This window comes from Felis catus, chromosome E1 (assembly GCF_018350175.1).
Source record: "Felis catus isolate Fca126 chromosome E1, F.catus_Fca126_mat1.0, whole genome shotgun sequence".
NCBI classification, from domain to species: Eukaryota; Metazoa; Chordata; class Mammalia; order Carnivora; family Felidae; genus Felis; species Felis catus.
In genome coordinates, this window is record NC_058381.1 from 23,750,362 (window position 1) to 23,764,372 (window position 14,011).

General features: G+C 43.0%; 1 protein-coding gene across 17 annotated transcripts in view; it reads left to right on the forward strand.

Annotated features, from left to right (window-relative positions):
- The window catches only part of SYNRG (synergin gamma), an 86,512-nt gene that overhangs the window by 69,247 nt on the left and 3,254 nt on the right, over positions 1–14,011 (forward strand). For 14 of the 17 annotated variants that reach the window (XM_006940101.5, XM_006940106.5, XM_006940107.5 and 11 more), the window contains 2 exons: positions 13,065–13,175; positions 13,528–13,563. In XM_006940101.5, the coding sequence (XP_006940163.2) occupies positions 13,065–13,175; positions 13,528–13,563 (147 nt within the window). The remainder of the gene's footprint in view (positions 1–13,064; positions 13,176–13,527; positions 13,564–14,011) is intronic. The other 3 variants (XM_006940103.5, XM_003996583.6, XM_006940111.5) reach the window with 1 other exon arrangement.

Here is a 14,011-nt window from a genome sequence, read left to right on the forward strand (position 1 = left end):
CACGTGGTAGGTAGCAGTTGTCCCTGAGCTGTGCCCATAGCCAGGCAGGGAGTAGCTGTCCCAGCACATGTCTCCCCAGTGTCAGTGTTCATTGTTTCTGGTTTGCGGTATTAAGTTCTTAAAGAGTTTAAATCATTGCCAAATTCTCTGTTTTGTTCCCTTGGACTATTTTTCAGTTCCTACAGTTTGGGTCATTATTTGTTAAAAAAAATACAGTTCTGGCCAGTACAATAAGGAATATAAATATTTGAAAATAAGAGATAAAATTATGCTTGTTTGGTGATATGAAATATTTATAGAAATCTGAATTCAAGAGGTTAAATTTATTGAGTTTGGCAAAAATTCATAGCATTCTTACATATTAATAATAGCTAGAAAGTGTAATAAAAATGGGAACCTTATTTTGTTAATGCATTCAATCACTCCAGTCCTTATCACTTCTGACCGCATAGCTGGAGTTGCTGGTTCATTTTGTTATCCCCTGTCGTAATCTATTCTGCACGCCTTTCTAGCCCATTCTTTCTGAAATGCAAGTCTGGTCATGTCATTCAAATCCCATTTAAAATCTTGCAGTGGGCTCTCCATAGTCTTCAGGATCAAGTTTCAGCTCCTTAGCTCAGTATATAAGGCCTCTTCTATCCCCTGGATTGCCTTTGCTTCTCATTCTCTGTTAGACTGCTTTTCCCTCTGGCCTCTGCATCGTTTCCCCAGAAGTCATTCCAGAGAGCCCTTCAGTCTGAATTCAACGCCTTTCCGGTGTGTGTCCACAGCGCCTTTCTCTCTGTCCTCGCACTTACTGCGCTTATTGGTAATCGTGTGCTTGCTTCTTGCCTGGTTGTCTGCCCCTTAAAAGCCAGACTGTGTCCTTTTTTTTTTTTTTTTTAATTTTTTTTTAACGTTTATTCATTTTTTTGATAGAGAGACAGAGTGTGAGTGGGGTAGGGGCAGAGAGAGAGGGAGACACAGAATCTGAAGCAGGCTCCAGGCTTTGGACTGACAGCACAGACCCCGACGTGGGGCTCAAACTCACGAACCGTGAGATCATGACCTGAGCCGAAGTCAGACGCCTAACCGACTGAGCCACCCAGGCGCCCCCAGACTGTGTCCTTTATTTCTTGGTGTTCTAACACAGTGTTTTGTGGGACTTTGTACTTTTTCTTTTATACCTTTTGACCCTTCCAATTTTTTCAAACTTTTATACCTCATAATGTTAATAACTGGTTTAAATTTAAAAAAAATTTTTTTTTACATTTGTTTATTTTTGAGAGACAGAGCACAAGTGAGGGAGGGGCAGAGATAGAAGGAGACACAGAATCCGAAGCAGGCTCCAGGCTCTAAGCTGTCAGCACAGAGCCCAATGCGGGGCTCAAACTCATGAACTGTGAGATCATGACCTGAGCCCAAGTCAGACACTTAACCGACTGAGCCACCCAGTCGCCCCATGGTTTAAATTTTTTAAATAAATGCATAAGAAAAATGAAATGGGGGAAAAAGAAAGGAAGAGAGAGAAGGTGAAGTGCTTTTAAAGTGCTTTACAGGGGCGCCTGGGTGGCGCAGTCAGTTAAGCGTCCGACTTCAGCCAGGTCACGATCTCACGGTCCGTGAGTTCGAGCCCCACGTCAGGCTCTGGGCTGATGGCTCAGAGCCTGGAGCCAGTTTCTGATTCTGTGTCTCCCTCTCTCTCTGCCCCTCCCCCGTTCATGCTCTGTCTCTCTCTGTCCCAAAAATAAACGTTGAAAAAAAAATTAAAAAAAAAAAGTGCTTTACATTTGCTAGTGGTGAGCAGTAGTTAGTTGACTTTACCCTTTCTAGGAAGGGTAAGGAAGACACGATGAGTTCCATGATTCACTGTGTTCATAACATAAAAATAAACCCACTACTCAGGAGACACATAATTATTCCTGGTACTGATACCAGAAAGTTTCCTCTTGTAAAGAGGAAACTAATGTAACCTGTGTTATCCTCAACATCCTTTCAGCAGATGAAGCAATAGATTTCACTGAGTCATTTCTTATGAAATCTCTCAGTATAGGCCAATTTGCAGAGCTCCAAGTACAAATTAGTGAGAGTCATTCAAGTGTGGAAAAATAGACTAAACGGGAAACTAGGAAATAGCACGGCAGTGCGTCCTAATGGTGGGCTCACATCTTTGCTCCATAAAGAAAACATAGCAAATCCATGAGAAATACACCAATATCCCAGTAGAAGCTGAGCAAGACCATGAAGTGATTCATACAAGAGGAGGCACAGCTAACCAGTAAACATTAATTCAAATTCAAGCAAGATTTCATTTTTTTACCTAATAGTAAACCCAGTTTTTGTTTGGCTTGTTTATTGGAATCCTAATAGTGTTGATGTGGTAAAATGGGGACTGTTTATCAGAAAACATAAATTGGTACCACCCTATATAAAGGGTATTTAGCAACATACTTCCCACCCCCACCCCCACCTGTGAAGTCCTTGAGGACAAGGACCAAGACCACGTTTTATTCTCAGTCTGATCACAGTGCCAGGCACTGCATAAATACCCAATGAAAGTTGAATGAATAAAAGGACTCACATTCTGAGTAGTTAACTCAGCAACTTCACTTACAGAATAACTTCCTAAGGCAGCAGTTCTAATACAAGCTCACAAAAAGAAGCAAGTTAAATGCACAAGTTGTTCTTTGTGAAAGTGAGAACTCGAGAGGGTCAATCAAGTAAATTGTGTGAAGCATCATATATTGGGATGTTGTGCAGCCATTTTTTAAAGGAACACAGAGTTTGAAATAACACAGAATTGTTACTATGGGGCTGGAAGGGAATGTGCCAGAGTGGCAACAGGGTTGTGCTTGGATGATGAAACCATGGGTTTTTTAATATTTCTAAGCTCCAGCTACAAATAAAGTGGGTTGACTAATGACGTATTCAGGGGTGGCTGTGGAATAGAGGAGGCTCTGTTACCAGTTGTTGATCGTAGAGTTCAGTGTGTTGTTACCTTTGCTTCATCAGAGCCTCTGTACCCAGTCTTACAGAGGTCTTACCTCAAAACTCATTCGTGGCATGTTTTTAGGGCAACAAGATGTATAAGACCAAGCATTAGCAGTCTAGAGGTCAGCACGTGTCTGGTTCTCTCCTAATTCATCCATCTTTTGCTTCCTAACTTTGTGCTGGTATGAACCAAGTAAAAGCCTAAATATCTTCATCATCATTAACCAACTTTTACTGAGTGCTTACCATGTGCTGTACCCTATTCTTAACTCTTTATACTGTATAATTTACTTAATACAGAAGTGTTGAGGGTAGATACTATTATTCTTCACCTTTTACAGATGAAGAAAATGGGGGCACCAAGGTATTAGACCTGGATTCAATGTAAAAGACCTGTGCTTCTCCCCCACTATACTCTGTTGCCTCCTTGAAATGGGCAAGCTGGGTGGGTAAAACCAGAGATGAGCAAAAGCCTTTCTGGGAAAAGAGGGTTGTTACTTACTTGGTCGATGAGGTGAAACGCCAGGCATCTCTCCTGGCAGCAACTTGATAGAAAGAGTCAAGTTCTTTTCTGTACATTTCCTCCCTGTTGTTATAGCCCAGGACTAAAAACCAGCTTAAGATTAGCCTCCCCTTTTCCATTTAGATTTTAAGATTCTTTGTTTTTTCTTTGTTTCTTTCTTTCTTTTTTTTATAATTAAAGCTTTTAATTTTTTTCATTGTACAATGCTTTGAAAACTAGATTTCTATACAGACCCTCAAATCAGCCACCCATCTCTTCTCTTCTAGCACTGGTAGAAAAAAAAATGGCCACGATAGCAAAGCTTCTTTCTTTGCCATGAGCTCTTTGAAGAAAAATTATCACAAAAGACCCAGTGCACTAACCAAGCTCATTATGTATTAATCCTTTTCAGTTTGGGGCAAAGGATAATTGAGGAGAATCCTGGCTTGAGTTGCTTGCTATCTTGTGTTTCCTTCTTGAGGTAGCTGCTGCCACTGGGTGAGGTGGAAGCTAGTTTCATTCTTGTACAACTTCTTAGACATCCAAGCTCCCCACAGTGCCACCGCTGCTCATGAGAAAGGCTTGCCTTCTGGACTCTGCCCTTCCAGGCCTTCCTTCCTGCCTTCCTTCCTGTAGGAAAATGCAAAAAGCTCAGTTGTATCATTCAGTAAGTTTTGTTACTTAAATCATTCAGTGCACACCCCAAATAATAACCAACAGTAACCAATGCCCCTGTACAAGTTAGAGGATATCCCATCATTCCAGGTTTCCTTGTGCTCCTTCTTCGTCATCATTCCACTCTGAGGTGATCCCTATTCTGATTTTTTATATCAAGGGTTAGTTTTGTTCAGACCTTTTTAAAGAAACCATAGAGGGGCACCTGGCTGGCTCAGTCGTTAGAGCCTGCAACTCAATCTCGGGGTCGTAACTTTGAGTTACATGGAGTGTAGAGGTTACTTAAAGATAAAATCTTAAAAAAACAAACCAACAAACATAGAATTTGCTTTTGTGATCTTGGAGAAAGCCTGTTGGGTCTGGTTACCCATCTAACCTAGGAAGTGTTGCCCTGTTCACATATGGTGATTTTAATCCCTCAGTGTGTCAGAACGTGAGGTAAATGGGAAGAGTTGCCAGGCATTCATGCCCTCTCATTCAAACTCCCCTAAGGAACTTTCATATCTAGCATCAGGTTCTAGTGAGTGATTTTACCTGACATTTTTTTAGACACTGGATTACAGTATAGAGATTAATTAGTCTGCAACTACACAACACAGGAATGCATTCAAATTGTATATGAACACCGCTGAGTATTCATTGTTGTATTTACCCATGCTTTTCCAGTTATAAGTGCCTTTCTTCACCAAATTAGCTGTGGCAGAAGAACAACCATTCTCTGCTCAGATATTATTCCTAATTATACCGTATCATTTTCTCTTGATAACTGATAGGTCTTTGGTCTATAAAACTTACTTGAATTGCCTGCTGCTTGAAGAATAGCATATAGTCTCCAGAGGAAGTCTAAGTCTTGTCACAAAGAAGCTTTTACCCTAAAAATAGATAGATGTGTGAATGTAAATGACACAAACCAACACGTGTGGAGTTCACTTAGTTGCAGCAAAACTGTGCAAGCCCCAGGGACTCTGGGAGCAGAGAAGTCACTAGAGAGGGGTGTGGCTGATGTTGTGGTGGAAGCTTTTAACTCTTTATATCACTGCTTCGTTTTAGGTAGAATTTAAAGTTCCTTAATGAACCAAATTGCCAGTGCCAGGCTCTTTGATTCCAGTAATATAATAGTTTATTTGCACCTGGATCCTGCCGGGCATTGTGCCATATTCTTGACATTCATTCTCATTTAATCCTGGTAACAATCCTTTAAGGTCAGTAGTATAATCCCCATTTTTACGGGTGAAGAAATTGGGGCTCGGAGATGAAACTTGCCCGAAACTGACAGAGCAGGGATTTGAATGTGTATCGTAGTTTTAAAAGTCCATTTTTCCTATTGTGTCAGTGCCAGCTTCGAGGATGCTTTTCCTCCATGAAGACATCATGAAACTGTTCCCGTCAAAAAGTGACCGCATTGCCTCTCTTCGGTGAAAAAGTCCTAGAATATTAGTGCTACATCACAGTAGTAATGCTTGGGCTAAGGAAAGCAAAGTACACAATCCTAAACTCCAAACTGTGGCTCCTTGATACTTATTGAAGCTAGAAGTTACAGTGCAAAGTTTCCTGCTTCCCTTTCCCTGCAGCACGCATGTCATCGTGGACCAAAACCCCCCCTTGTGGTACAAGTACATCTCCTCTGGGCACAGACTGAAGGTACTGGTTGTTTCTCGGGAGGTGGGAATCACCAGTTTCAGGGAGATGAGTGAATTGTTGCCTAAGGGTTGAAGTTCAGTAGGTTTGGAACAAAGAGAGATTCATCCCTGGAAAACAAAACTGATCCACTTTTGCCATATAAAATCTCCAAAAAGACTGCGATCTTATTCTCCTGACCTCTAGTCGACTGAAAATCACACAGGCTTTGATGTCACTGTTATCCTCAGTATAATATAATCCTTTATTTCCTTTCTTTTTTGTTTTTTGTTTTTATTTATTTATTTTGAGAGAGAGAGAGAGCATTCACAATTGGGTGAGGGGCAGAGAGGGAGGGAGAGGGAGAATCCCAAACAGGCTCCACGCCAGCAGCCCAGAGCTTGACATGGGGCTCGAACTCCCGAACCATGAGATCATGAACTGAGCCAAAACCCAAGAATCAGACACTTAACCTACTCAGTCACCCAGGCCCCCCTGTACTTCCTTTCAACGTGAAATAAGCAGTGAGTTTCAGAGTATATACTTCGTGTTGCTGTGGCATTTTAGGAGATCAGTTTATTTTTAGTAATGATAACATTTTTGTCATCTTGCCAGTGCCACACAATGTTTTAGAGACAGAATCGTTTGTTTTTTTTGTTTTTTTTGTTTTTTTTGTTTTAAGTTTCTTTACTTAGAGAGAGGGTGTGTTTGCAGGGGAGGGGCAGGGGGAGAGAAAAAATCCCAAGCAGGCTCTGCACCACCAGCACAGAGCTCGATACAGGGCTTGAACCCATGAACCATGAGAGCATGACCTGAGCTGAAATCCAGAGTTGGATGCTTAACCAACAGAGCCACCCAGGCACCCCGAGACAGAATCTTCATTGTGTTTCTGCATGGCTGTCCTCGTTGACAGAAGGTGATATGGTAGATGGAATAATGTGCCCCTCCCTTGCCAAAAATAACCATATCCTAATCCCTGGAACCTGAATTTGTTACCTTAGGTAGAAGGGACTTTACAGATGTGATGAAATTAAGGGTCTTTTGATAGGGGATTTATCCTGGATTATCTGGGTGGGCCCAGTGTCTCACAAAGAGGAAGGCAGGAGAGTGAGCATGAGAAATAGAGATATGACAGAGCAAAGAGAAAGACTGGCACATTCTGCGCTATTGGCTTTGAAGATGGAAGGTGGGACCTTGATTCAAGGAATGTACAGGTGGTCTCTAGAAGCTAGACAAGGTAAAGAAACAGATTCTCCCATAGAATTTCCAGAAAGTACACTGTATTTCCAGCCCATTTTAGAATTCTGACCTGCAGAACTCTAAGAGAATGTGTTGTTTTAGCAGCTAAATTTTCTACTTTGTTATAGCAGCTATAGGAAAAATTAGACAAAACATTGCAACTAAGAATCCAGATGGTTACATTGTAACCCAAACCAAACGTCTAGAATTACTTGTGGAACCTGTGTCCAGATAGTTTTTTTGTATCAGATTAGGCTGGTTTATGCTGCAGTAACAACTCCCCCAACCCGGTTTTAGTGATGTAACACAGTAGAGCTGTATTGCTCCTGCTACATGTCCATCTCAAATTGGAGGGGTCTCTGTGGACAGGTCCTTCACTCAGGGACCTAGCTGACAAAGCCTCTACCACATGGATCATAGCTGATCCCTGTGAGAGGGTCAAGGGAACATGACAAAGAGCACATCGGTTTTAAAGGCTTCCTCCCAGAAGTGCCACATGTGACTCACATGTACAAATTATGCAGCTCTGCACAATTTAAGGGGATCGGAAAGGCCCATCCTACCATTTGTCCAGAAGAATTATAATGAGGATGTTTGTAAAGAACACTAATTACTACCAAATTCTTCTTCAATAATGATTTTCTTGGACACCATTTTAGCAGCTTATTATTGGCTAAAGATTCAGGATTATGTATCCCAGTCTGACTCTGGGACTCAGTGTATGCAGGTCATTTGTAATAGAACTACTTTTAGAAATCTTTAGTAAATGCATGAAACACTTGCTAACTGATGTAGATGATGTTCAATTTAAAATGGCCTGTAGAGGGCGTACCTTCTTAAAGAATTATGGCCGAGAATTGGTGTCACTTTGTTACCGTGTACTACGGCAACCTCCCCCAACCCCCCCGCTTCCCCCCCTCCCCCCCGGGTTATGGCAGTGTATTTATAAAGGTTAATTTTTATCATTTCAAAGATTAATTTGACCACAGGATAGTTTATGCAGAGTCTTATGATTTTTACGGGAGATTACAAAATGACCTTTTCATTCGTTTTCCTTATGCCTTTGGTCAAACAGATACCTAAAGGGCTGGTATTGGATTGATTTCAAGATTCAGAGTTTTCCTAGATTCTAGTTATTTCTCAAATAGTCCTTATTCAGTAACATGATAAATATCTATAACGTAGGTTTATAGAAGTGCTGCTATGTTTTTAACCTCTTAAAAAAGCTTTTTAGATTTTGTCAAAGTGAGTAATTTTTATCATTTAGGGCATTTCAGAGCACTTTTTTTTTAATGTTTATTTTTGAGAAAGAGCGAGAGTGAGAGCGAGCACGAGCAAGCAGGGGAGGGGCAGAGAGAGATGGAGACACAGAATCCGAACAGGCCCAGGCTCTGAGCTGTCAGCACAGAGCCCGACACAGGGCTCAAACTCACAAACCGCGAGATCATGACCTGAGCCAAAGTCAGACACTTAACTGACTGAGCCACCCAGGCGTCCCTCAGAGCACTTTTTATATATCTCTGAAGGTCCCAACAGCAACTGAGGAAGGCAGGTAAGACAATGAAACTGTTAACCATTTAAAGGTGACAGAATGGGACAGCAAACAAATAATAGCACCAGCTGCCTCTAGGGTTGACCAGACTTGGTCATGATTGCACTAGAGAAGAAAAAAGGGGAAAAAGTGTGTGTGTGGGGGGGGGGGGGGTTGGATTATCATCTGGATTGGTTAAGACCATGTAGATTCACTTCAAGGTCAGAGTCCTCATGCACATAGTTGAAACATCTGCCTCTTCTTTCTTTGAGAACTGTCTGTCCTTCCTTCCCTAGGTGTGATCTGAATGCAGCTCAAGTTAGTTTAAGAAAGGTTTGTGGGGGGGTGGGGGCGGGGGGTGGGGCACCAGGGTGGCTCAGTCTTTTGAACATCCAGCTCTTGATTTTAGCTCAGGTCATGATCCCAGGGTCGTGGGTTCGAGCCCCAAGTGGGGCTCCACACTGAGCATGGAGCCTGCTTAAGATTCCCACCCCCTTTCTAAACAAACAAACAACTAAACAATATCATCTGTTTCTTAAGAAAAAAAAAGAAAGAAAGAAAGGTTTGTGGACCTAACGCATGGTTTATTATTTCAAACTAGAAAGGGACGGTCAAACATCATATATAATCTATACACTTTTATAGGGAGAATCCCATTTTTTTCTCCTAGGGAAAAAATAATACAATTTTTCAAATACAAAATAATAACTCCTCAGTGGTTCAGCCTCAACTAATTATAGAAAATGTGGCCATTATTTTGGCAGGAATTTGCCATCATCCTGGGTCACATCAGTATCCTTTAGGACAAACCAGCCAACATGCCGGGCTCCCGCATCCTTGACCCCTGGACTCCGGGACCCTTGTCTCCATGGCACTTCGGCCACCCACTCACGTGATCACATCACACCGCAGTACCTGTGCCCTCTTAATTCAGACCTGTTCTGAACCCAGATTGGTAACCCTCTAACTTGCTTATGCTTGGCTTACGCTGCTTTTGTTTCAGGTCCTCAAGATAGGACAGTTGTTTGATCCTTTTACTTCGTTCCTACCGACTCCCATCCTCACTTCCTTTCTACCTGCTTAGTCCTTAGCAGTTCTTTGTGTCTGTCCTTGGATGACCCCTGATGCCAGTTTGCTTAGAGCTGAGGGATTTTCTCAGAGCTGAAACTGGGACGGTCTTGAGCAAACTAGGAAGTTGGTCACCCTGGTCAGCATCCCTTCCCAGTGCCAGGTTCAGTGACCTCACATTGGTGCCTTGACATCAGCCGTGGTGGGAGTATTTTTATACCATGGAAATCCGCAACTGCTACAGATCAGTGCTTAATTTGGTGTACTGTTGATTGTCTAGACTTATGAAGGTTATCGAGCAGATGTTAATAATGCAGATCAGACATCAAAGTATACTGTGTCTACAGCCATTGTATTGTGAATACATCACAAAGCTGAGGGAATGTTCTCCAGCGTTTGAGAACAGTTACCCAATTCAACATAGTCACTCACGTATTTGACAGAGGGGGGACATTCTGAAATGTGCTGCCTCATTTCAGTCTTAGCCCTTCACTGAGAAACACCAGCCTGCACTTACAGCATCCACACTCTGGTGAGAGCAAGCACAGGCTGACTGTGGATCCCAGGATTGGGCAGACATTTTCAGAGAAAGCACTGTGAGAATCAAAGGATTATATGGAATTTTCAGTAAAGATAATTGTATATTTATTATTTGTAAATTATGTGCTACTCAGTCTTTATATCAATAAGAATTTATAATAAGCTCATGTACGCACGTGTGTGTGTGTGTGTGTGTGTGTGTGTGTGTGTGTGTGTGTGTGTATTTGTATGTGTGCACGTTTCTTTCTCTTTGGAAAGTTATTTTTTTTTTTTTTTGGAAAGTGGAAGAAGGGGATGATTTTGCCCCCAAATTGTCCACAGGTCTTGCTAAACATCCTACAGTGCAGAGGACAGGCCCCACAACAAGGAATTATCCAGTTTAGAATGTCAATGGTGCCACGTGTGAGAAGCCTCTGCTCTAGGGCATATATAAGCAAAACAAATTGGTTTCGGTATATCTAAAACTTAGTACACTAAGAATGTAACTCTTCTGGGGCGCCTGGCTGGCTCTGTTGGTGGAACATGCAATTCTTGAACTCGGGGTTGTGAGTTCCTTGAGCCCCGTGTTGAGTGTAGAGAGATTACTTAAAAAGAAAATCTTGAAAAAATATATACAGCTCTTCTGAAACTTTTTTTTTTCCTTTTTTTGTTTTTGTTTTGTAATTCAAGTGCTTTTCGTAATTGAGGGATAACTTACAGTGAAATGCATAGATCTTAAATATATAGTTGGATCAGTTTTGACAAATGCATTTAGCCATGTAAGCCCACACCCCCAGCAATGTATGGAGTATTTTCATCACCTCCTAAAGTTCCCTCTTGTCCTGATCTGATTCCAGAAGTAACCACCATTTTCCGTAGACTTCTGTCATCAGAGTTGCCTGTTCTAGAACTTTATACAAAATTAATATATATGTGCTTTTCTGTCTGGCTTCTTCACATGTTTTAAAAATTCATCTAGGGGTGCCTGGGTGGCGCAGTCGGTTAAGCGTCCGACTTCAGCCAGGTCACGATCTCGCGGTCCGTGAGTTCGAGCCCCGCGTCAGGCTCTGGGCTGATGGCTCGGAGCCTGGAGCCTGTTTCCGATTCTGTGTCTCCCTCTCTCTCTGCCCCTCCCCCGTTCATGCTCTGTCTCTCTCTGTCCCAAAAATAAATAAAAAACATTGAAAAAAAAATTAAAAATTCATCTAAAAAGAAAAAAATTCATTAAAAAAAAAAAGGCGCCCCTGGCCAGCTCAGTTGGTAGAGCATGCGACTCTTGATCTTAAGGGGGTGAGTTCGAAAACCCACGTTGGGCATGGCACTTACTTAAGAAGGGGTGGGGGGGAATTCATCTACATTGTTGCATGTATCAATTTGGTTCCTTTTATCAGTGAGTAATATTCCATTGTACTAATATACCATGAGTTTTTAACCCACTTTCTTATTTATAGATAGGTGCTATTTCCAGTTTGGCTTATGTGAATAGAGCTACCATGAGCACTTTTTGTGCAAACTTTTGTTAACATGTTTTCGTTTCTCTTGGATAAATACCAAGGAGTGGAATTGCATATAAGTTCATATAGTAGATACGTATTTTAACTTTTAAGAAATGAACAGCTTTCCACAGGTGCCTGGCTGGCTCCATTGGTAGAGCGTGTGACTCTTGATCTCGGGGCTGTGAGTTCGAGCCCCACAGTGGGCGTAGAGATTACTTAAATAAATACAACTTTTAAAAATTTAAAAAAAAAAATTGATAGCTTTCCAAAGTTGGGGCCTGCCCTCTTACCCCATATTCCACAGATTTGTTGTAAGGAAGAAATTAGGTAATGCACCTGAAGAGCTTAGCGTGGTGCCTGGCAAGTAAGGGCTTCACTGATAATAGCTGTATGTGTATGTACTCTCTAGCTGATAATGCCTCATTCTTTCATCCTTGAGCAGTAGGCCCATGTATCTGTCTTCCTGCTTCTCTGATGTCGGAACTTGGCTGCCCCCACACAACTCCAACTCCGCTTAGACCAAACCGAACTCCTCCCAGCCCTCAGCCCCAAATGTGGGTCTCCTTTCGCATGCCTACTATGCCGAGCCCTCCCAGCTGCCTAAGCCTCACCCCTCCTTGCACATCCCACACATGACCCGGGCTTCTTCAGGTGGCCGGCCCCCGCCATTACTTCCCTAGTTCTAACTTTCCTCACTGTCTCCCGGACCCCTTACAGTGGCGTTGTAACTGAGGTGCATGCCTTGAGGATTGCCATCCACAGTTCATTGCCCACACCTCACCCAGAGGGATCTGTCCGTAACACAGTCCTGATCCTGTCCCGGTCCAGTCAGAACCCTTAATGGCTTCCCAAGATACAGTCTCTTCTAGTCCTTCCAAGACCTTCATGCTGGAGTTCCATCTCCTCCCTCCTTTCATAAGCATGGCTCCCACACGCTTATGAGTGTTCTTCCCACACTCTGTCTTCTGCTTAGAGGCCTTGCCCTTGCCTGTGTTGCTTGTTCTACACAGAATAAATACCGTCCCCTCCCTTACCTCGCCCTTCCCTGTCCCCTCACCTAGCATCTACCTGTCAAGACTCAGGATGTTTGTAAGTGCCAGGAAGCTTTCTCTGTCATCCAGCTCTTTTCCCCTCGGGTTGGAGTAAGTGCCGCCCAGCCCATGTGCTCTGGGGTAGTCCTTGTGGCCCTGTGCTGCCTGCTACCCGCCTGTCCCCACCCTCGACTGTGAGTTCTCAGAGGACGGGTACCGGGTTTTGCTCATGCTAGTGTCCCGAGCACCTAGAACACAGCAACTCTCAGTAAATGTTTGGGAAATTGAACAATTGTATCGATGGTATTAGAAGTTACTTCACTTGCTGCTGGACCTACTGGGGATGAGTGATCAGGGAGTGAAGCCAGCAGCATTTGGAATTGCCGAGTCCTTACTTGTTTGTCTTGTTCTCCTAGCCCGATGAGAATTCACTGGATTTTTCCTCTTGTATGCTACGGCCTGGGATTAAAAATGCTCAGGAACTTGCCTGTGGGGTGTGCCTTTTAAATGTGGACTCCAGAAGCCGGGTGAGTGACACACCTTCCCCCTGCAGATGGCACAGCGCTTCCCTGACATGACCCCTGGGGATGACCCCATCCAGCCCACTTCACTGCAAGGTCTACGACCACAGGTGGGGATTTTTATAAAGCCCTGAAGTCTGACACGGAAGTACATGTACTCTTACAAAAGGGCAGTAGGGGAAGCCATTGAGTGAATGGAGGTAGTTCCTCCCTCTCTAACAGAATGCTGTCTGCACTGTGCCCGCGCCCTGTGCACAGTGGGGTGGTAGAGAGAGGTGAAGCCTGTAAGGCTTTGTTTGGGGGCAGGAGGCCCTGTGCTGGGAATTTTGTTGACCTTATGGTTTCAACATTATTTCAGAAAGAAGAGAAGCCTGCAGAAGAACATCCCAAAAAAGTATGAACCAGTTATACACGATCTTAGCATCTCCATCTTAATTTTGAGTGTGGAAAGCCAATCAGATGATTCCACTGCCATCCTGAACTGTTGTGACCATGAATCCTCCCTTTACTGTCTGTTCCCATAGTCTGTTTGATTTGACCAGCTAGTGTGTCTGCGTGGGTCCACTTGTCTTGTTTGCATGTTCGTAGCTCTTGTAATTGGCTTCTGATGTTACAAGTCATTTTTCCCTCTGTGATGAACAAGGTAACAGAATGAGCAACTTCTGGAAGACTGGAAGTTGTGACATGGAGCGAGATCAGAGAGCGTCACGATTTGGCAGTGATCAAAAACAAATTGGGGTTTAGAGTTCTGTGTTACTTGTTTACTTGTAGTGCTTTAGGACACCCTCCAGGGAACTGAGGTGAGGACTGGCTGGCTGTGACTTACCTGTAAGCATTAGTCA